The following is a 24,029-nucleotide window of genomic DNA, read 5'->3' as shown; positions in this document are numbered from 1 at the left end:
CTTAACATGTAAGAAATACTTATCGAGCACCTGGCGTCTGTCAGGCAGAGGGATAGAGCACGATGACCATGAAGCCCTGCCCCTTGCGGGTCTCACATTCTAACGGGACAGCAGCAGTTACCGCGCGTGGAAGGTGTGCCACGGCTAGGCACTGTTCCAGAACTTTATGTGATCACCCCCCGGCAGGCCTTAGTCTTACTCCTCCTTGTTGCACACCCTCTCACAGCTGGAAAGTGGTGGAACCAGGATCCAGATTCCGCAGTTTGCCTCCCGTTTGGATCCAGAGCCACGTCACGACTCAACTGCCCCAATCTGTGACTCACATTCCAGACGGTGTAAGAGTCCTCCTTCTCTGTTCCCATCACGTCCTGCGTTCATCCCCCCTCGAGCACGTGTCCCACAAGGTGCTCGTTCTCCCCACGTTCCTTCGGTTGACCGTCATCTTTGGCAGAGCAGGCCTGTGTGTGTTCCAAGGCCGTCCACTGTTTGGGAAACAACTAGATCTGGGGACCTATCTCCCAGAGTCTTTCAAAACACATGTGGAAAGGCATCCCCATTCAGGTGCATATAGTAAACGCCTCGCCGGGGTCTCTGAACCCTGCCGTTCCAGCAGCCTGGGCCTCCGTGGATCTGTGAGGATTCCCTGCAGGAAGGCCTCGGCTCACAGAGCCAGAACTTCTCCACGTGCTGCCAGCTGCAGGCCCAGGCAGTGAGCTGGAGAGTGGGTGGCAGGGGCTTGGGCTTTGAGCATCACACCTTTGAGTGCTGCCAAGGTGTTTATACAATTTGGAGGGGGAGGAGCTGGGAGATGGGTGCTCCTTGGCATTGTCCACATATTTCCTCTTAAAAAAGGGTTGGAAGCACTTAAGTAACCAGCAAGAAAGACTTAGTAAAATAAGCCCTTACAGTAGAATGCTGTGTCATCATTGACCAACCGGGCTGTAAAATAAGACAAGAATACGGGCAAATGCTCACGCTATAAATAAAAAGAACAAAATATTATTTTCGTTAGAACATCATTTCAATTTTTTGGAGGGCATATGTTTGCATAGAAAAAAAAACTATTCATGAAAATGATGAGATTTTACAGGTGATTAATATTTTCTTTTTCAGACTTTTCTGTCTTTCCCAGTTTTTGTGTTAAAAATATGTTCATTAAAACTAGAAAAATGTTATTAAATGATAAACGGAAAGTAAACACTTCTAAAAATCGTTTAAAAATCTTATATTGGCCCCAAAGGAGAGCTTTCATCTATTTTCCGTTCATTCTCTCTTCTCTACGGGGAGCTCAACTGAGATCACAACACAGTAAATCACTGGGTTGGAAAGCTTGGTTGGCATTTCCTTTGATTCTGGACTTCAGGGGCTGTGGCTCTGGCTGCAAAACCTCCACTTATGATCTGATCCAGAGATCATCCCTCATCCTAGTGGGAAATAATGAAACCTTCTCCCCTTAAAGCCCTTTGGAACAAATGGCTATAAATATGTAAGCCTCACATGTTGCTGTGGCCCTTCACATTTTACAGTGTGCACTGTGACTTAATCCTCACCATAACGCGGAGGAGCAGTTGGCGGTCTCAGCCCTAAATTACAGGCAAGGAAGGGACTCATCCCAGGTCCTGAGGTGAGAACCAGAACTTGGGCTCAGCTCTTCGGATCCAGGGCGTTCCCCTGCTTCTTAACTCCATGATGGGAGCAAGGAAGCAATTCTGATGAGCACCTGTGGACGGACAGGGGTGGGCCTCCTACGGGCTGGCCCTCAGTGGGATGTACAAATAAGCCTGTGTTCCTATCAGAGCAAGTGGTGCTGGGCAGGGGGTCCTCAGGACAGCTGGGCTGAGCCCTGGGAACAAAGGAGGACTTCTCAACTCCCCGAGATGTGCAAAGACTTGACAAGCGGCCACAGCCCTGAGATCGGATGTTAAAAAGTCCAAGCCAACCTCCAAGTTGGACACTAGGCCCTGCTAAGGTTCATTCTCTCTCATGCTTGTCTCTTCCCTTTTCCCTGCCATGATTTCGATGGACGACGCTTTGCACACTTTCGCACCCCATCATATCCCAAGTTCTTTCGAGGGAAGAGACCAGATCGTATTTGCCTTAGTACTATCCTACTTCCTGATGCATGGGAGCTGTGTTGAAACAGTGCTGGTTAAAGCCAAGACATAGAATCAAAGCTGGAAGTTGTCCTGGGAAGAAGTGAGAATACACTGATGGGGATAAGGAGGCTGGACTCAGAAGCAGGGGGCCGTGTATGTGTGTTTTCTGTAACTGAAGCAGGATCCACTGACCAGCTTCTCTGGGTCAGAGGCTCAGACCAACGGATCCAGCGCATTCTTGAATCAAGAACCATGAAGCCTCTGGACTGCCCATTTGGGCCTCCACCTGTTGCATCAAAAATGTTGCGCGGGCCAAGAATATAAAATAGGAAGCAACCAACTCATCTCCTGGGGAAAGCTATACAGGTGTGCTTAGTTACATTTTTTCCTTGTTTTTAAGTATTTCCTGATCTCCCTTTCAAAGAGTTTCAGAATGTCTGCCGATGGGAGCCTCTTCTCCACGACAGAATTTGACTTTGAAGCAGGACACAGCAGGTAGACTTTGCCAATGACCTTGCTTGAAGTACCTCTTATCTGAGTGTCCAAGGAGCAGGCCTGGTGCAGCCTTGAGGGCAGCTAGGGAGGCCCTGAGTGCTTTGTTGCCTTGCTGCCGGGTTCAGAGGGTAGTGAGCTCCAAAGAGAGATCGGCAATAAGGCCATTATCTGAAGGCCTCCTTCCTCGTCCAAAATCTTCACCTTCAGATCACAAGAACGAAGGTGTGGGAGAGGACCCTTGAAGATCTGGAGGGTCGCCTCAGCTGCCCTTCTGGCTCTGGAGAGGCAGCCGTCGGGGCAGTTTGCTGACACTAGAGCAGAAGGGTGGAGGCGAGCAGACCTCTGAGGAAAGAGGTGGGGACAGGCCAGGGTTTGAGGGTGAAAACACACAGGACTTGGGGTCAACCCCAGTTTGGCTCTGGGTTCTGCACGAGGGGTAAAAAGCAGGGCTAGCTACCTAATCCACGGCAGACTTCGTTTCCTCACGTGGGTGTGCGAGGCACTTGGCAGGGATCTGGTGAGGGAGGAAGTAGACAGTGCGTGCCACGTGGCAGGTGTGAGATGGCAGCTGTGAAATAACGACGATAGGATGAGAGGTGGAGGGGTGGGGCTCTCGAGACGCAGAGAGAAGGGTGGACGCAGCAGATCTGACTCCGCGGGAGCAGACGGAGGGGGTTGGCCCGAGAGGGGGCAGACGCTTTCCTCCCTCCCCCCACCCCATTTGTGGTAGTGTCAGCAACGCCTGACTCCCAGACTCAGGCTGTTTCCTGGCAGCTATCATCTCACTGTGGAAGTGAGAGACAGCCAAGGACTCAGAGCCTCCACGGAGCTGCACGTAAACATCGTGAACGTCAACGATGAGATCCCTCGCTTTACCAGGTAGGCCCGAGGGCGGGGGGGCGGTCTCCGTGGACCCTAGGCACCATCCCTCTCAAGTGGCCGAGCCTCCCCAGACACATCTCATCCAAGGCAAAGGGCTGCCCTTTGCTCTGGCCTGGAGGAGAGGTAAGGGGCTCTAGGTCATCAGTGTCCTTTACCTGGGCCTCTGGACTTACACCTCCTACTTCTGCTCCCCCTGCCTCCACACCCCACATGCACAGGCACCATGGGATTCTGGGTACGGTAGGGAGGGGGCGGGGCCAGACACCACGCCCCTGGTGCGAAGCGTGCCACTGGGCATGTGTGCAAGGTAAATATAAGGCAGGTGCTCATGGGACAGAGTGCCAACCACTGATAAGGGCAGAATCCTAGGGCGCCCCCTCGTCAAGACTCCATGAAGCCCACTCTCAGGGGGCCATCTTCTCCGACTGAGGCAAGGGCTGTTTCACTGATGTCTAAGTGGTCTGCCCACTGCTGGGTGCTCTAAGTGTCTCCCTGCTATGGTGGATCCGGAAAGGAGATCTGGCTGTGTCTGGAGGCTCCTACCTCCAGCAGATGTGAGGAAGGTAACTGAATCTGGTGGAGGCAGCCCGTGGGGATGTGCCGGTCACCAGCCTAGGCACGAAGGGGAGACCAGAGCCTGTCACAGACAGGGATTTAGGAGGGGGAGATGGGATTCTGAGCTCGTACATGACCCTGCAAACAGCCCGGCTTACTGATTTTGAGACTCTGCCCACCCCAGTTGCTGAGCCCGGCTCAGGAGCCAGCCACAAGGAAACTGGCAAAATCCCCTGCCTGGGTTCACTGTATTCATGGCTGTGAATAAATTTAGTCCAGAAGAATCCACCAACAAAAAGCCACTGGACCCCAGAACTATGCAGAATGCTTGCAAAAGTATTCTGAGGTTGGTAGGTATGAAGGCCACTCCACTCACAGGCGAACTGAGTGCCTGCTGGCAAAAGACACCACAATTGTGAAACCTCTGGACATCATCACGGTCTACAGCCCAGACGCTAGGTGTCAACATGGAGGGAACAGCAGCAGAGACACTCCCACGAAATGCTTCCCATCCACGCCTGTTGCCAGACTAAGCTCAGAAGGACGCCGCGGTGCTTTTCTGCTGACGGGCTCCTCCAGGAGCACAGCTCAGGCAGTTTATAAATAGTTGTGACATCCCAGCCTGGATTCAGACTCAAGTACTGGCCAACACAGCAATGCGGATTCATCACTGATCCCCAGGGGAAGGTGATGGTGGTGGGGCTGGAGCCGACACGTTCTGCCATGCCGTCCCCACAAGCCCCGCCCCCCTCCCCAGTCTGTGAGATGCCAGAGCAGACTACGGGCCTGCAAAGGAGAAAATAATGAGTTCTCCCAAGGGGCAGAACTTGTAGACCATCTGGTTTGGACTGTGTCTTCCAAAATAAAGCAACTGGCCTCAGCAGAAAGAGAACATGACCTTGGCTGTTTGTTGAGGCCCCCAGAGATGGCTCTGGAAATCTGGTTCTCATTTTTGGTTTGAGAGATGAACCTGTTAGGCTCCATCTCAGGTCCTATGTGACCATCTAACCACTTTTTAAAAAACAGTGGACTTTATTTCAAACAGAGTTCCCTGGATGTTGGTAGGGGTGGGTCTGTGAGAGCCTGCGCTCTAGAAGGATTTGAGACATGTTGGCTGCTCAGAGCCAATCTAGTCCCTCAGCCATCTGCACTTCCAACATGTTTGCTCAGTTTGAACCTAGGTACTAACTTTGAGGGTCTCCTGGTCCTCTTGAACTATGATTCTTCTTTTCCCCCAGATCAGTGCTAGGACTAACCATAAGTTACTTAATTCCGGATTAACAAAATTAAATCCTCAAACGGACTCCAAGTAGACCGAGTTTGAGTGCGAAGTTAGAAATGTAAAATGTGGAAACAACTTTTCTATCTTTACTATTTGTTAAGGTCCTTCAGTGAAATACAACCAAAGCAGGTACAATTTCTGTTGTTGAAAACGTCTCACCATTTTATTCCTGGGTGCTGACAAACGCTGAATGTTTCATGCACTTGTGAGGTGCACTCCAGGACGCAGCCATTATGAAAGCTGGGCGGTTTGTTATAAAAGTACCGGACTTACATTCACTCTCTACATCGAAAGCACAGTGCTCACTATTTTTGCAGGGAACTTTGTTTTAGAGTCAGGCAGGTGAGTCTTTCTCCCTTTCTGCCCATTTCTTTTGTATCCATTCCCAGTCCTTTTCAACCTGGCACCAGGCAGTGTAGACACGCTTTAGGACTTACAGAAGCCATCCCAGGTCATCCCGGATTCGCACCCTTTCCCCTGAGTGCAGCCATGCGTCCAGGCTCTGGTGAGCCAGTGTCATGGGCAGAAGGATGTGAGAATTAGCCATATCAGAGCTTTCCCCTGCTGGGGGGCTGCAGGGGTCCTGGCTTCACTGCACTTGAATAGATTTCTACTGTGGTAAATGAGGGTAATACTTCTAAGTTAAATGATATTTTATACACACTTGGGTCTTGGATCCCCAAACCAAATAAACCACAGATTTTATCTTCTGCCAGGCTCAATATCAAGTCAGCCAAGGACAGGGTGTTGTACCCAGCGAGCTGTGTCTTCACCAACAGCCTGATGAGTCCTCTTCATGAGGACCTGATTTCCTGGAGCACCCAGCATGGACTAGATGCGCCCACAGAACAGGGTCTTAAACAGCTGCACTCCTGACATGTTGAGTGGGATACTTCCCGTGGTGGGGCCGTCCTGGGCATCGCAGACGGTTTAGCAGCATCCCTGGTCTCTACTCCCCACATGCCCATGGCAGCCTGCTCCTCCAGTTGCGGCAAACAAGATAACTACCTGCAGCTGAGGACCACTGTCTTGGGTGGGGGGCGGGGGGGGGGGGGAAGGAGGGTGGGAGGAAGAGGATTTTTCTCCCAAGGTGTCCTCTGTCTGTCCTATGCGAGGCTGGGAGCCTGTGGTTGTTACCTCTGGTGATTCCTTATGATAGTCCTTCTCAAACTTGAAAGCCCCCGCCCCACGCATCTTGTGAAAATGCACATCCGGATTCAGTGGTCTGGAGTGGTTGGAGGTCTGCCTACAGACCCAGCATCCTCAGGAAGCTGGTTAGAAAGGCAGGGACCAAACTTGGGTTAGCAAAGGCGAGGCTGTGAAGGTAGCACCGGTGTCTTAGTGACCTCTTTGTTGGAAATTAACAGAATCCCCTCAATGTAGCCAAAGAAAAAAATCCAGCATGTTAGAAACAGAGGCTTTCACACAAAGGGATAAGGGCTTACTCCAGCTTGAGGAGCCAGGGACATCCCCGTCTCTGCTTCTGGTTTCTGCCACCCCTGCCTCCTTGGCTGTACCCCACTTTGTCCATCCCTGGACCCACCAGGGCAGCACGGATTCCTGAGAACGGAGTGTGTCAGCTAAGTAAACGGATGAACGGCAGCTTCTGTGGGACCCCGAGTGCTGAGAGGTCCAGAGCCCTGGGGTGGCCTCTTGGCCTGAACAAGATTACTGTCCCCCAACGATGGAGTGAGACTACAGGAGGTTGCCTCACAAATGGGGGCAGGTCCAGGATCCTGGGAGGAGCCTGGCCAAGAAGGGCAGAGTTCCAGCCGTTCCCAGCCTGCCTCTGACTCCCCTGGAGGCCCCCTCCTTTCTCCTCCCTCTGGCCCTACAGACGATGGGACAGCACCACAGAGACATTCTGAGCTCATGAAATGAATGCAATTCCTTAGATCCGAGGCATAGTGTTCCCCTCTTAAAGAAGCTCCCAAGTGGGAAAACCCAAATTTAGGAAACTGGTAAATGAGAGATGACTATTTGCCCCACTGAAGTGATTTTCCCTCTATAAAAGGACTTCCTGCAGAGTTATTTTAAACAATAAGTCTCCCTTGGTACATTCAAAATTACTCAATTTACGCAAGTTGTGCATTAAAACTTCAAACCTATCTGTCTTGTTTCGGGCCTTTTTGAAGGCAGTGGAGGTCTGAGGAAGGTGGCTGAGTTGGTAATTTGGGCTTAGCTTGGAGGGCAGTACACTGACCTTGGCTTCTGCCAGGGGGGCTCATTTCTCCCTTCAGAGAGCTGACCTCATGGTTAACACAACTTGGAAAGGCATACACATTCTCTATGTAAATTCTGCCTCCTCAGACCAAAAACAAACAAACAAACAAAGGGGAAAGAAATAAAAACCGAGCACTAGAATAGAGAAGGTTCACAATTCAATCAGCTTCTGGTGGCGGCCATGGGGTAGGCGTCAGGAACTATAGTTTTAGATATTGTGTCCAGGGGGATTTTAAAAAGAATTCAGGGAAATTTTGCACACGAACTGGGAGAAGAGAAGACAGCTGGACAGGCCGACTATCCTTATTTTAAAAGATGTTAACGCCAAGGCTGATCTCAAGTGGCATCAGGCCTGCGTGAAGTCAGGGACCAGGGCCGATATAAATTGTTGCCATCACAGCGTGGCTACTTCTTTGCTGTCCACAGGGATGTGATCTTTGGAAACACAAAAACCAGTCACCCCTCCTTTCAGCTGCTGAGTTCTCCCTCCCCAACACACTGATGCCACTGCAACAGCTCAGCGCTATATTTAGCACGAACAAAAATACCCACCTCCCAGACTCCACCCTCCTGTGCCCCTGAAAATTAGCTGTGTCTGCTGTCTTTCTGTTCCAGCCCACTGCACGTGTACACGATTCCTGAGGAGTTGGGTCCAGGAACCATCGTGGCCAATATCACAGCTGAGGACCCTGATGATAAAGGTTTTACCAGCTTCCTCTTCTACAGCATCACTACTGTCAACAGCTATTTCATGATCAGTCAGTGTAAGTCACACACACACACACACACACACACACACACACACACACCATTATGAGCATTCTTTAATTCAGCCATTTGGATTGTTTTACAAACATTTTCTCTGTCTTCTGGTCTGGGGCATGCCTTTTTTGTCTAGTCTAGCGTTGTTATCAGGGTAATAGGTATATTTTTTTTTTGGCCACTCCTCGTGGCTTTTGGGATCTTAATTCCCCAGCCAGGGATTGAACCCAGGCCCTGGCAGTGAAAGCACAGAGTCCTAACCACTGGACCACAGAGAATTCCCCATAATAGGTGTATTAAATGCAGTTGGGGACTTCCTAGGTGGCACAGTGGTTAAGAATCCACCAGCCAATGCAGGGGACATGGGTTCAATCCCTGTTCCAGGAAGATCCCACATGCTGTGGAGCAACTAAGCCCATGCACCACAACTACTGAGCCTGTGCTTTACAGCCCATGAGCCACAACTATTGAACCCATGTGCCACAACTACTGAAGCCTGTGCGCCTAGAGCCTGTGCTTTGCAACAAGAGAAGCCATCACAATGAGAAGCCTGTGCACCACAAAGAAGAGTAGCCCCTGCTTGCCACAACTAGAGAAAGCCCATGCACAGCAACGAAGACCCAACACAGCCAATAAATAAATTAATTAATTAATAAAAAAAAAAAAGCAGTTGGCTTAGGGTTTGGGGACACTGAACAGGGCCCTGTGTCGACAGCTGTGTCATCTGCTGTATCACCCACCACCTCACCTCTGAGGCAGGTGGGCATCTAAGGACGGATGAGTTCACTATCCTGAGGGCTCCTTGAAGTCTCCTGAATAGAGGGTCCAGACCAGCGCTGTCCAAAAGAAATACATTGGAAGCCACATGTGTAATTTTAAGTCTCTAGAGGCCACAAAAATAGAAAGAAACAGGTGAAATTAATGTTAGTAAGGCATTTTATTTAAGCCAATATATCCAAAATATTATCATTTTAACTTGTAATCAAAACTTTAGTTACTCATGAGATATTTTACATTATTATTGTTTGTGCCAAGTCTTTGAAATTGGTTGTGTATGTTATACCTACAGCATCTCAATTTGGCCTTGCCACATTTCAAGTGCTAAAGAGCTACATGGGGCTTGTGGTTACCACGTTGGATTGCATCAATCTATTGATACATCCATCTGCTGGGTTCCTGGGAGTCATTTTCCCGCCTAAATACATTGGTGCAGAGAAGAAGAGTTTCTCCTTCTCATAATGACCATCTTTTAGTCCATACCAGGCAGCATGCTGCATGCTCCACACGCATTCCATCTTAAGTACTCAGCACAGCAACCCAACGAACTACCATCATCTACATTTTACAGATGAGGAAACCAAGGCTTAGAGGAAGACTCAGACACATTAAGTGATTCATCCAAGGTCTCACAGCTTGTAGGTTGTGAAGCAGAGATACAAACCGAAGCTGCCCGACTCTGGAGCCTGCCCTCTTCCCCACTCCTAGACTATCCCACTCATAAAGCCCCCCAAAGGACTTCACTTTGCATAATGATTTTGAGGCAGCCCGCACAGGACAATCCCAGAAAGACAATGTGTACTCGTCCCAGAGGCTTTAGGGTTCTCTAAAGTGTTACCTGTGCCCAGGAGAGGCAGGCAAAGGCGGTGATGGTGCTCTGCCTTGGAACCTCCTAGCACGCAGTCTGTCACTGGGGACCTACCTCCCCTGATCACGGTGGGACAACTGTGGTTTAGAATTCTGTTCACTTGAGTATTGCAAATCGAACTTTTAACAATTACTGTGGGGGGTTTTGGAGTATATTACGACTCTTTGGTTGCAAGTAACAGAAACTAAGGCCAGCCAAACCAAGCAAGAGAAAAAAAAGTAGGGGACACCTTTCTCCAGGATACTGCGTATCTCATGAGAAAGAGTGGGACAGTCAGGGCACGGGCGGGATGGGAAGCAGCGCTGCACCCCCGCCAGCGGCAGCTCGAGTTCTAGCCCCATGTCTGCAGCTCCACTAGGAACCTGACTTGTGTCTCCCAGTTACAAATTCTCCAGTAAGAGAAGCCAGGGGCTCAGGCTGCAGTTAGCTATCTACCAGTCCAGTCAGTGACAGGCAAGGACAGCTGTTGGGGCCCAACCCTGAAGCACGAGGAGAAAAATTCTAGAAAGATCAGGCCAGACATCCCAATCAATGTCCAAGACAGAAAGTTGCATGAGTTTTTTCTTTTCTTTTCTTTTCTTTTTAATGTATTTGTATAGAGGATATTCTCTTTGTAAGCCAGCCCTCATCTCAGAATGTTCTTTTCCAATTTACTCCAAGTCTCCATCTGCCTTTGACTCTCCATTTCTCTCCAAAGAGCCATATTCTGACCTTTGTCTTCTCAGTGACTGGGACCATCCAAGTGGTGCGCAGGATAGACCGAGACGCAGGTGAATTAAGACAAAATCCAGCCATATCTCTGGAGGTTCCGGTGAAGGACAGACCCTCCGGGGGTCAGGAGAATCGCAAGCAGATAACCTTCATTGTGGAAGACATTAACGACAACCCCTCAACATGCACCAAGTTCACCTTCAGGTATTCGCCTTCTGAGACACTTGCAGGCACGTCACCTCTTTGGGGGGCCTCGGCTCCTCTTGGTTTAGTCTGGGGGGTGCTGCAGGATCGTGGGCATTGGGGACACAACTCAATAAAATAAGCCGATTTCAACTGTCCCTTTAGGTGAGAGATTTTCCTTCCTCATTCTTGTTTCTTCCCTCTCTTCCATTTTCTTTCCTCTTTGTAATCTCCCTTCTCCACTTTCTTACTCTGTTACAAAAATATGTTTATTTTGCTGTCTTCTACAACACGTTCATCTCGGCTGGTGAGGAGTCCCCAGACACTCTGTGGACTGTAACTTTCTTTATTGCCACCCATGGCAAGACGGTGCTGCTGGTCAGCAGTTAGAATAGATCCTCGAGACTTAGGATCAGTAACTAGGAGCTCCCAGAGAAGCACGCCACCAGCTATATGAATACATCAAGCCAAGTGTTTACTTAAAACAAAACAAAGCATCTAATTCACTTTACACAACTTAATTGCCTGTAAACAAAAGGCAACGGAGGTGGTGGGGAAAGGCAGATACAAGCAGGATACAAGTTCTCTTGGATGTTTTGACCTGTTCTTTGTCTTACAATCTACTCACCATTATTTTAAAATAAAGTCCCTTGTGATTCTGGGTTAATATGAGTTTTAGAAAATAGTACTGTCTTTCCACCAATCGTTCTGTCTAAATGCCACAAGATGAGTAATTCCCCAGGTTAGCTTCATCTCTGTGGTTTTTCTTACTAGCTAGTCTCCAGTTTCTTCGGAGTCTGATGGTGGTTCCTCCTGGGGGTGGGCAGGACACCTCTGCAGTGACCCTTGCTGAGAGAGTGGCCTGTGTCTGGAGCAAGGCTGAACACCAGAGCTGGTCCCACTTTCAGATGTCCGCAGGAGAAGAAGAGTCTGCCTCTGAGTTTATCTTTGGTTTTGCAAGTTCACTTTTTAAGCTCTAGGTGACTTTGGACATAGACCTGATACATAGCATAGCCGTGCAAAAGACAAAGGACTCTGGACAAAGATCGTCTAGGATAAGCAATAGAAACACAAACTCCTTTATTGTGCTCTTCAGTGTCCCCGTTATCCCCACTGGCATGCCCAGCGTAGTGCTAAGAATCAAGTGGCCTTGAGCTTGGTTATTAAAACAGTTAAACCCTGTTCTGGACATACCCTACTTGCCTCTTCAGATCCAGCCTCCAGCCTCCCCAACCCTGCTCTGTGCCCCAGGAGGCTGACCTCTATGGATATCAACCTCTCCCTTGTCCTGTGGCTTCCAGCTGGCCCGTGGGAAGACCTGGAATGATGGGGAGAGAGAATTCAGGGTATTTATCCCTCGGCTCCCTCCCTGTTAGCTGCATGAGTCCCTCCACCTCCTGAAGGTCTCAGTTCCTAAAGGCAGCCCTCTGTACACAGCACCCTCTGTCCCTGGTTCTGGTTTCAGAAACTTCTCCCTCCTCTGGCTCCTCCAGGCCTCGCAGTGGAAAGGGAGACCCACTCTTCCTAGCCCTGAGATACTGCACCATCCTTTGAAGTTTCCATGTACCCTGTGTACACGTTGTAACAGTCCCTTTACTAAACCCTCCCAGAATTATCCTAATTTGCCACCTGCTTCTTGCTGAGGCCCCTATCAAATCAATAATAGCCTTGACCATGCGATAGTTTCCTATCCCAACCCCAAGCACAGAGTCTGTTTGATGGGTGAGAATGGTTGTCATGGAGAGTTAGGATTGTGATTTCCACATCCCTTTCCGCATAAATCAAAAGCACCTCTGTAAAGAGAAGTCTGGTCCCTGGGGTGCAGTAGAGATGATACATAGAGTCACTCTTCCACTTTCTTTGAAAATCTAAATTTATGCTAGCACTCTTGGGTGGCTCACTGCATCTTGGGAAAATCTTCTCCTCACGTCCTGCTCTTCTAGACCCTTCTGCTTTCTCCTTTGTTCTCCTGCCCTGAGAGGTGGGGGAAGATGGTTGAAGAGTAGGAACTCTAGGTATCAATGATTGGAGAGGACTGTGCTATCTCCAATCTTCCTGATCCATGTTCTCCCCTCAGTGCATTTCTGATAAGTGTGTACTGTGGCTTCCTGCGGTCCAGAGTCCCCTGATGTGTGGGATGACAGTTTGTAGTCTGCATTCCCTATTAGCTGGTACAATCACATTTTGAATATCCTAGACTGTCCAGGCAAGCCCATACAGAGTCCTGCTCTTGATAAGCTTCTCTCAAATTAGCCTCGAAGGTCATGCCAGCCAGTAACTGAACTAATTGTATTTATGACTGATGGTAACTCTAAACAACGTTCCAGGAGGGCGCTGGGCTTTTCCAGGAGTCACTTGCAGTCATCCTGTGAAAGCCAAGCTATTAGGAGGGGCGACAAAAGAGCTCCTCCCTCTGCAGACAGGGAAGTGGAAGCTTTTACTCCCAAACCCCAGCCTCATGTTGCATCCTCCAGGGGCTGGGAAAGCCTGACGTGCATCACCCCCCCCGCCCCCGCCATCCTCAGCACAGTCTCCATGCCCACCACACCAGAGCGGATGCACACGGGCAGGGCCAGACCCAACCAAACGACGGAACTGGTGCTGCTCTGTGCTCGGAGGGCCCTCTCCCTGAATATTTATTCCTTCTTCAGGGCTCTTGGCGCCGTCCCTGCAGCGGAGTTTGGGAGAGCAGGTAGAAGAGCGTGGGAGGGCGCCAGCGCCCAGCGGATCCGAGGAAGCAGGTGGCTTCGCGCCGGGTACCCGCCCCCTCCCCCCGCCACCCCCGTGGGTCCGCGCAGGCGACCCAGCGAGAGAAACAGCCCCTGCGGCTTTCCCAGGCTGGTGATGAACGAGCCCAGGGCCCCGATGGAGGCATCAAAGGCGCCGTGACAGCCCCACTTTGGTTGTAAATTGTCAGGCGCTTGGCTGAAAGCGCTTCGCAAGCTGTTTGTGAGCCAGAGGCGGAGGAGGTCCGCGATTCAGAAGGCGGCTGGGCCTGTCACCTCCGCGTGGGGCGGGAACAGTGGTCAGATGGCTGGGAGTGAGGGCAGCCCGCCTTTGAGGCAGGGAGTGATGAATGAGGGGGAGTGGCTTTCCAAGTCATGCGTTTAGGGGAAAAGTACCAAGTGCCAGGGGAACATGAAAAGAACATGCCAGGCAGCCCTGAGGGGCCAAGTGTGGAGGCCTCTTTTGGGAGGTGTGAAATGTCTGACTTCAGGACCCTAGATTCTTTGGATGATGCGACCTTTCAGCTTCTGCAGACTTGTAATCAAGGCTCAGATCCCTGAAACCTTTGTGGGCCTGGAAAGTCATTGATGGAACTTAAAGTAAAATTTACTGTGATTCTTCGCACCGACAATAGAGGATGGTGCCTGGATGCGTCAGCTTTCTGGGATAGGTCTTGAAACCACCCTGAACCAGTTTTTTTTTTCATCTGTAAAGTGGGGACAGGAACACAAACCTCTAGGCAATGAGAGACAGAGTTTTTAAAGTGTTTGGTAGGATACCACATATAGTTGGTATTTAACAAAGAGTATCTATTCTAAGTATTTATGAGTAAAAACCATGACATCATGCCATCAAGACCGGAATGGAAATGCTTGGACTCCAGTCCTGCTGAGACACAGAGGCATCGTGGCAATTCAGTTACACCTGGGAGAAAGACCGCTTTCCCAAAGCAAACCCAGTTATCCTCAGCAGCACAAAAACATCCTTGCCGTCAGACTTGGCTCCACATTTGCTGAGCCTATTCTAGCTGCCATGAAGGGCTGATGTGCAATGTAGAAAGCAGCATAATTTGGTTGCAGTGAGAGGTGATAGCACAGAGGATTAGAGAATTTAACACGTGTTGATGCTCCAAGAACAGGATGCCAAGACAGGATTAAATGTGCAAGGCTTTTATTAGTGGAAATGCCTGTGCGAGAAGATGGGGTGAGAGCTAGGCTAGGCTGTGAGAGTCATCCGACCATGATGCAAGTCTGACCTGAGTAAAGGAAGGAGGGAGGGTGCGTGGGTGGGAATGTTCTAGTCTGCTATGCAGTCCATGAACTTGGCTAGGGCACTGGGGAGTCCTGGAGCCAAAGTCAGCTGTCACAGGACTGGAATGAGTCTGCCTTAGTATCTCTGCCCTGCCCTGTCGTTGGCACAAGACCTCACTGCAAATACAGTGATGGGTTTCGGAGCCCAGCAGCTGGGGACTGTGGTCAATTATGTTCCCACAGCTAAAGGTCTTCGAGGCACATTCTCATGGCAGCCCCAATATATTTTTGTAAGAAATTCTACCCAATGCAAAACATGATTGTGGTGGGGAAAGAAAGAGGGAGAGAGAGGAAGGAAGGAAGGAAGGAAGGAAGGAAGGAAGGAAGGAAGGAAAAGAAAAAGAAAGGAAGGAAGGAAGGAAGGAAGGAAGGAAAGAAAGAAAGAAAGAAAGAAAGAAAGAAAGAAAGAAAGAAAGGAAGGAAGGAAGGAAGGAAGGAAGGAAGGAAGGGAGAGAAAGATAAAGGAAGGAAGGAAGGAAGGAAAGAAAGAAAGAAAGAAAGGAAGGAAGGAAGGAAGAGAAAGAAAGAGAGAGAGAAAGAAAGAAAGAAAGAAAGAAAGGAAGGAAGGAAGGAAGAGAAAGAAAGAAAGAAAAAGAAAAAGAAAGAAAGAAAGAAAAGAAAGAAAGAAGAAAGGGAAAGAAAGAGGCAGGGGAGGGAGGGAGGAGAAGGAAGCGAGAAAGGGAGGGAGGGAGGAAGGGAAGAAAAGAAAAGAAAGAGAGAGAAAGAAAAAGAGAAAGAAACTACTACCTACACAAACTCCTCTCTGCCTGTACATGTGCTGCTTTGCAGTGGGATTTTGCCGTTCCTCCCATCAAGAGATGGGTATCTCTACTCCTTGCATCCGGACTTGACCAGGTGAACTGCTTTGGTCATCAGAACATTCACAAACATGGCACAGCAGAGACCTGAAAGGTGTGTATGCATTGGGACTCACCGTCTCTTGCTACTTTTGGAAGCCTGAGATCTCCGTGAGAAGACCCCAGACTAGCCTCCTGGAGGATGAGAGACAATGTGAAACAAAGGCCACCCACCTTCCCACTAGACATGTGAGTGAGGCCATCCTGGAGTGTCCAGCCCCCACCGAGCTGCCAGTGACTGGAGAGACCAGCCAAGCTGGACTAGAACCAAAAGAGCAAATGGATAAATAACTCTTAGTGTTGTAAGAAAGAATAAATGCCTATTGTTTTAAGCCACTAGGTTTTGGGCTGGTTTGTTATGTAGCAAAAGCTAACCGCCGTGTCCATTTTAGAGATGGAAAAATTAAAACCTGGAGAAGTGTGAAGTCCCTTGATGGGTCTGGAGGTGTCACCACACTTGCTCAGAGTCTCCCACGCCGAGCTGGGCTTGACCAGACGGTCCCAGTTTGAGGGTAGCTTTACTTGTTTGCGTGCTCTTTGCCTCACCCCTGGAGCGAACTGAGATTGGGACACTGATTCCGACCCTTAATAATTCCAACCCTGTATTGAATGAATGCTGCTAAGGTGTCAGGAGGCCCTTCTATGACGTTGAAGCCATGAGACCACAAGTGGAGGCATTTCCAGTCTTCTAAGCATGGGAGGGGAGGCGGGGGGGCGTGGGTACAGTGATCTCCCCAAGCAGATTATCCACTCTTGCAGGCAGGGGCAGAATTTCTATTGCTCTTATGTTGCTCTTATATTCTTCCTCACTCCTGTGCTAGTCCCATAAACTCCCGTTCATTCATTCAACAAATATCTCTTGCGTGTGCCAAGAACAAAGCAGATAAAAATCCCCACCCTGGTGGAGCTTACATTCTTGGGAGGAAACAGGCGATAAACAGGATGTGTCGGTAAACTATATAGTGTATTAGAAAATAAGCACCAAGCATTAAACCTAAAGCGGGGAAGGGGAGAGAAGCAATGGGCTGGGGGCATTGACATTTTAGGTAGGGTAGCCAGAGAGCCTCCTGAGAAGGTGCCATTTGATTCGAGAATAAAGAAAGGGAAAGAGCAAGCCGAGTGGACGTTTGTGGGAAGAGAACGGCACAGTAAGTGCAATGGCCCTGAGACCAGAGCTGGGGGAGTGTCCAGGAGCACAGGGAGGCCAGGGTGGAAGGAGAGCGAACAAGAGGAGTTAGTAAGAGCTGAGTTCAGACAGGTAAGGGGGGCGGGGCAGGAATATCACAAAAGATGCTTTAGATCAGAGTTAGGACTTCGAGTGAAATAAGGAGCCCTTTGGGATTTAGGAGCAGAGGAGTGACACGATCTGACAACATCCTCACAGGATCCCTCTGACTGCTGTGTGAAGAATCGTCTGAAAGGAGGCAAGGGCAGAGCAGGGACTCCAGGGAGATGGGTACTGCCTTAACCACGGACTTGCTTTCAATTGAAATGAAAGCCGGGGTGTCTAGCCCGGGGCCTGTGTTAGAAGGAACACTTGGTCACCGTTGGTTGGGGGAAAATATTGACTCGTGTCTTTTTGCCAGCATCATGGTGCCTGAGAGAGCAGCCAAGGGGATGTTGCTTCTGGACCTGAACAAATTCTGCTTTGATGATGACAGCAAAGCACCGAACAACCAGTTCAACTTCACCACGCCATCTGGAGTGGGGAGCAGTGGCAGATTTTTACAGGATCCAGCTGGCTCTGGGAAAATTGTGGTCAGTTAATGGTCACTGCATCATCATCGAAAGGGCATTTGGGGAAGGTGGTCTAACACGCATAGCGCTTTTGCTGCCCCATAGAGAGAAATTTCCAAGGTAACTCCCTCTCCAAGCAACTGTAACAGACAAACTTAATAGTGACTCTGTTTTCCCCATTTGCTCTTTATTTTACCCAAGTTCCAGGAATTGTTTGTTATGCATGGTTATGCCTGGGGTGCTAAGGATTGGATTCTTTCTTGCATAGCTCACAGTTTGCAGGCTGTATGCCTGGTTAGCGTGCTTCCACAGTCACATCAGTGCCCTTTGAGCTCAAGCACTTTTGTTTATTTCAGGGCTCATTCCTGGCCACAGAGGTGTGAGGTGAGAGTGAGCAGGGCCAGAGCCATGAGTGTGTCTTGCTAAATCTCGCACTGTAGAACCACTGGAGACGCAAAGGAGGATGAGTAAAAGAGGGGCATCTCCACGGGGACAGATACAGAATTGGAAGAAGAATGGGCTTAGGGACTTCCCTGGTAGTCCAGTGGTTAAGGCTTCGCCTTTCAAAGCTGGGGGTGTGGGTTCAATTCCTGGTAGGGGAGCTAAGATCCCACATGTCTCACTGCCAGAAAAACCAAAACATAAAACAGAAGCAATATTGTAACAAATTCAATAAAGACTTTGAAAATGGTCCACATCAAAAAAATATTTTTTAAAAAATATTTTTTTAAAAAAAGAAGCATGGGCATAAAAGGCAGATCTCAATAAGCTGTGTGAGACTTTTAATGACAAGGTTCCCGCTGGAGGGTGGGGGTGGGGGGAAGGAGGAGAGAAACAGAAGGTCAGGGGAAGGTGGGAGTCTTGGAGGGGGGCGGTCTTGATGGGGGGGAGGGGGAGAGGGTTTTTGCATCAGAGATAAGGCCTCAAGAAGAAGAGCAAGCAGCTGACCAGCCATCATTTCCTCCACCCCCTTCTCAACCTTTCATCCCCAAGAAAGTTGTACCAATTTTATTCATGTCAACTAAAAATAATTTCTATTTTTTTCTTTTTGAGAAATTAATACATGTTCACTACAGAAAATGTCAGAAAAACAGAAAGGCCTTAGTATTCGGCAATAACCACTGTTACCATTTTGATATGTTTCTTATCTTTTTCCCTATGTATAGATTTTACATATGGTCTATACACATATGCATAAGCATTCTAAATGATGGAAATATCCCGGCATGTAGGATTCTGTATCGTGTTTTTCTTCTTACCTGAAGTCTTGAGCTTATGCTGGGCAATAGTGCTTGATGAACATCTTTAAACATAGTTGCTCTCTTCTGATAAATTCTTTCAAATAAGTTCTCTATCAGTAAGCAAAGGTATGGACATAACTTTTTAGAGCTCCTCCTACGGGAAAAATGCTTTCCAGAAAGGTTTTGTAATTTACATGTCCACTAATGTTGTATGAAAATGTCGGTTCAATTAAAAGGATTGTTTAATCTGTGTAATCTGATCTCTCTGTTTTAATCTAGTTGATTGGTGATCTAGATTATGAAAATCCAAGTAATCTAGCAGCTGGCAATAAATACACTCTGATAATCCAGGTGCAGGATGTTGCCCCTCCGTACTATAAAAGCAAGTATCATTTTGATTTATTTCATGAAGCATCTTCCTTGAGTAGCAATGACTACACTGTGCTAGGCAGTGCTCGGGCTTGGGCTGGGGATGTATTTAGGTTCCAAAAACCTCAGCACTTGGAAACCAGCCCAGCCTCCTCCTGTCCTTCACCAAGCACAGTTAATCAGTCTCTGAGGCCTTTCTTCTGTGTCACCTATTAAAATCTCAAGGATCTGCTGCCTTCCCCCCAACTCCGCCCCACCCATCCCACTAGCACTGCTCTAACGCAGAACCTCCTCTTTCGTAGCTGAATTACAACACTAAGAGTGTTTCGAGAGTCCTCCTGCCCACCTTTAGTCTTGCCCCTTTGCAATGCATCTGCCACATTTCTGACAGTGATTTTCAGGAAACACAAATGCCATCATATTACTTCCTTGCTTAAAGCCCTTGAATGTCTCCCCATAGCTGTCAAGTTTACGTTCAAACTCTTTGGCTTGGCACAAAACAATAAAGTGAGTCACATGAATTTTTTGGTTTCCAAATGCATATAAAAGTTATATTTATACTGTACTGTAATTGGTTACGTGTGCAATAGCATTGTCTTAAAAAATAATGTACATACTTTAATTAAAAATACTGTATTGCTAAAAAATGCTAACCATCATCTGAACCTTCAGTGAGTCATAATCTTTTTGCAATGGCAACATCAAAGATCACTGATCCCAGATCATCATAACAATATAATAAGGATGAAAAAGTTTGAAATATTGTAAGAATTACCAAAACGTGACACAGACGCAAAGTGAGCAAATGCTGTTGGAAAAATGGTGCTGATAGACTTGCTCAACACAGGGTTGCCTCCATCTACAATTTGTAAAAAATGCAGTATCTGCAAACTGCAGTATGTAAAGTAAAGCACAACAGGATGAGGGATGACTGTATTGGGACGTAATTTTTTTCCTATTTCTGTTTATAGATAATATCTACATTTATATCCTCACAAGCCCAGAAAATGAATTTCCTCTTGTCTTTGATAGTCCATCCTACGTATTTGCCGTGTCAGAATTAAGCCCACGTAAGTAACCGGCAAGACACAGACTGCATGGCTTTTGATGGACCCCTTCCTCTGGATGCACTGGGGCGGAGGGGGGCTCCCTGCCAGAGGCCCTGGTGGTGTTGTGCACAGCGACTCACAGCTGATTACTGTTTATTGCATGTCTCACTTCTTTTTAAATTGTCCTGACTGTGGAGCAGCCCTTCAGGTGAAATCTAGATTTTGAAAACTGTTGATTAAGCTGCATTTCTCGGAACCCCCTGATTGCCTCTTTGTCTGGGTGCCTGATTCTGCTAATCCTCTCTTTTTGCAGCCTAAGTTTTCCCTTGGTCTCCGCTGTGATTTTTATCCAGCTCACTCAGAGAATTGAAATTTAAAAATAGAGAGGCTTCCCATTTCTAGATTTCTTTCATTTAAAAGCAAAATAAAGACATTTTTCTCTCCCCCTTTGCAGGATTCCCTGGAGGCCTCTTTTTCCGCCCTTTAGCACGCCTCCATTTCTGCAGGCTCCTCCTCACTCCAGCTGCTTTCTCCCTGCCTCTCCCAGTTAGAAGGGGGCACTGTTAACTCTAGTGTGATCAGACTTCACTACAGCCTTTGAGCCTTTGATCGTGGATACTTCTATACTAAAAACCAAACCAACCCCAAACTCTCCCTCTAAAATGGTCTCCTCTTCATCTCATTCTCTCTCTTTATGATGAGCTCCATTTCCTGACATTACATTTTAAACAAAACACAGAAAGAGGGTCTGAAGAAAATGCTTTTAATTCCTCATGCCTTATCCAGTGAGCAACAAATGCGACAGGAACAGGCTTTCTGTGAATTCACAGATCTTGCTACAATTATTAATCACCTACTCTGGGTCAAGCTCGTAGTGCTGGCCTACATAGTCAAATAAGAGAAGATTCTGTCCTTGAGGAGTGTAATTTATGAGGAAGAACTTCTATAAAACAAGCGAGCCAGAAGTCTAGCAGCCCCACCAACAAGACTTGTAAAATAAGCAAAATGGAACAGGATTTCAAAATAAAACATATTCTAATCATCCTGTTGCTAAACTCTTAAAAATTGTTCGTCATTTTGTTTGTAAGAGTCACCCATGCTCATTAAAGAAAATTTGAAAACTAGAAAAGACAACACTGCTGCAAAAAGATGTATATGTGAGGATGTTCTTTGCAATGTTAGGATTGTATAATAATTGGCGTGCTTGGAGTCTATATAAAGGTATGAATTGTCTTACACTTCACGGTACTGCTTGGATCATACGGCCAGTTTCCTAGTGGGTGTCCTTAGTGTAATCTGAATTTAATAGAATTGAAGATGTAGAACATACAGAGTTTGAACAGCAAAGAGGCCCCCAAACGTCTTTCTGCCCATGGCACTGAGCATGTCTGTTCCTGGCTCCTTCTCTCACTCCCACAGCAGGACTAACCTCAGATATGATTCTCAGGAGTAACTGCAGGTACTTTATTCTTCCAGCTAGAACCCGGGTTGGACGGGTGCAAGCGACAGATAAAGACGTCCCCCAGAGAGGCGTCATGTACCCCATCTCCGCCGGAGGGGCCAGCCAGCAGTACCCAAACATATTTTGGATTAATCCCCAAACGGGAGACCTCCAGCTGGTGACCAAGGTGGACTACGAAACAACCCCCGTCTATAGTCTCAGAATCCAGGCCACCAACAGCGAGGACAGCAGCTCAGTCCCGGTGAGTGGGGCTGTTCAGTGCTTCCACACCAGCCGAAGTTACACCGACGTCGGGTCTCCCTGTCACCCCCCCCCCCCAGGTATGGCTGTAGCAATAAGGGATCTTAATAGGGCACCTCCTGCAGACATGACAAGAAATGGCTAGTGGAGTCTCAGACACACATAGCATTGCCAGGAAATCAAGATGTACATCTGTAAGCCCACATCTGTGGGTGACTGGGAGGAGCGCTGAGATGGATGGCCACCCTGGGGGAAAAGCTTCCTCCTATTGCTCTTAAATCTCCCCTGGCTTTTGCAGTGGGCTGTAGCTGTGCATCGCCCCCAAGCAGTTTTACCCTGTTCCTACCGCACCCCCATCACACCAGGTGAGATAGGTCTTAGAATGATCTGGCTTGACACAGGGCTACACGGCTTTGCAGCCTCTGATGTTGAGAATCTGGTTAAGTGCATCTCTGAGTCAGCAGGTCCGAGTAGGGCCTGAGGACCTGCATTTCTAACATGCTTCCACGTGGTGCTGACGCAGCTGGGCCACGGCCCTACTTTGAGGAGCCAGGGTCTAACAGGTCTGTGTTCCCAGTAGTTAGGACTGTTTGAGGGTAATATGATGGCCACAAAGAGGGAACTATTTCTTGGTCTTTCCCGTTAGTAAAGTGAAAAAGCATAAGGCAAAATGAACTCAGTTAGCGGCAGGCAGCCCTGTGTGACAGAATGGCTGGCTCAGAGTCAGGAGGCAGAGTTCATTTCTCAACTTTGATCCCAATTTTCCAAGGGGGTCCGAGCAATGCTTATCTTTGTACCCTGATTTCTCTCTCTCACATGGAGAGTCACCTCATAACCCAATGCCTGAATAGTCCAGTCCCTCTGATGAATTGCTTTGAATTAGTGGGACGATGTTTTTAATGATGTGTGAGGCTCAGCATTGCTAGCTGAGGAAAAGATGTGCTAAGTTAAAGATAACTGTCGTGTTTGTTAGGCTGGGTTTTTGAGAAGAATGAATGGAGTCCACTTTGGGAGCTAACTAGAGAGAACATTTCAATTTATTCCTGGGCTCAGAAATAGCTGAAATCCCCAAATTTCAAAGGTAGAATGAATATGACTCAAAAATTCATAAGCTTTTAAAAAGGGTGATGATCACATAGGTCCCTTTCAGGGCTGACATTCTATGATTCCGTGCTGGCACGCATCCCAGTCCATATTCCAATTCACCAGGCATAAAAGACGGTGATGAAAGAGAACAGGCCAGCCCCTGCTTGTAGCAGGCTGGCGTCAGTGGCTCAGTGTGGTGCTGAGAGCCCAGTTACACATGAAGCCCGGGCTAAGCCAGGTTGCCTTCTTCTATCCCAGTGGTTCTCAACCCTGGCTGCACATTAGAATCAGCTGGGGAATGTAAAAAAAACGGGCCTGGGTTCCACCCTCCAGAGAGTTCAGTTCATTTGGTCTGGAGTGGGCCAGACAAGTGGAGCGAGGGTTGAGAGCCATTGCACTACCTTCCAAAGATAAGGACAGAACTTCCAACTCACAGGGGCAGCAAGCAAGAAAGTACAGGGAGGGCGGCACCGTAAATCCATCACTGTTACTGGAGAAACAACTCAGCATCATCTGGGGATGAGCACACGTGTCTAGGTACATGGGTGTGAATTATTAGTCTGTATATTATGCACTTGTGCATGTACACACACACACACACACACACACAGTAGAGACCTTAATAGCATAGGACTTGGAGTAAGACACACCTGAGTTCAAATCCCAGCTCTGCCACTCACCAACTGAATGGCCTTAGGTCAGTTACTTAATCTCCCTAAACCTCAACTTCCCCATCTGTAAAATGGGAATACCCTTGGGTGCCGTTAAACCTCTCTAATTCACAAAAAGCACACAGCCCAGTGCCTGGCCCGTGGTAAGAACTCAATGATAACTACTCAATCAGCCCACTTTCTTGCTGCTCTAGGTTATTGTGAACATCGTTGAAGAAAATGATGAAAAACCAATTTGTACCCCAAACTCGTATTTCCTGGCCATCCCAGTGGATCTGAAAGTTGGCACAAATATTCACAATTTCAAGCTCGTGTACTGACCTTGATTCCAGCCCCAGGTCTTTTCGTTACTCCATTGGCCCAGGTATGGTACTGATGTCAGTGGTCCTGGACCACCTGGCTGAGGGCTCCTGGTGTTGGAGGCTGCAGCAGCTGTTTAGGGAGAA

At 48.2% G+C, this 24,029-nt stretch overlaps 1 protein-coding gene across 1 annotated transcript in view; it reads left to right on the top strand.

Annotated features, from left to right (window-relative positions):
* CDHR3 (cadherin related family member 3) overlaps positions 1-24,029 on the top strand; it is a 60,835-nt gene that overhangs the window by 26,024 nt on the left and 10,782 nt on the right. Inside the window, 10 exon segments of the mRNA XM_057733562.1 lie at positions 2,497-2,591; positions 3,366-3,470; positions 8,149-8,297; positions 10,666-10,855; positions 17,315-17,486; positions 18,986-19,088; positions 20,047-20,145; positions 21,601-21,827; positions 23,778-23,893; positions 23,895-23,947. Coding sequence (XP_057589545.1) covers positions 2,497-2,591; positions 3,366-3,470; positions 8,149-8,297; positions 10,666-10,855; positions 17,315-17,486; positions 18,986-19,088; positions 20,047-20,145; positions 21,601-21,827; positions 23,778-23,893; positions 23,895-23,947 — 1,309 coding nt within the window.

The sequence above is a fragment of the Hippopotamus amphibius genome, chromosome 4 (genome assembly GCF_030028045.1).
Source record: "Hippopotamus amphibius kiboko isolate mHipAmp2 chromosome 4, mHipAmp2.hap2, whole genome shotgun sequence".
In the NCBI taxonomy this organism is placed as follows: Eukaryota; Metazoa; Chordata; class Mammalia; order Artiodactyla; family Hippopotamidae; genus Hippopotamus; species Hippopotamus amphibius.
This window is presented reverse-complemented; position numbering and strand designations above follow the sequence as displayed.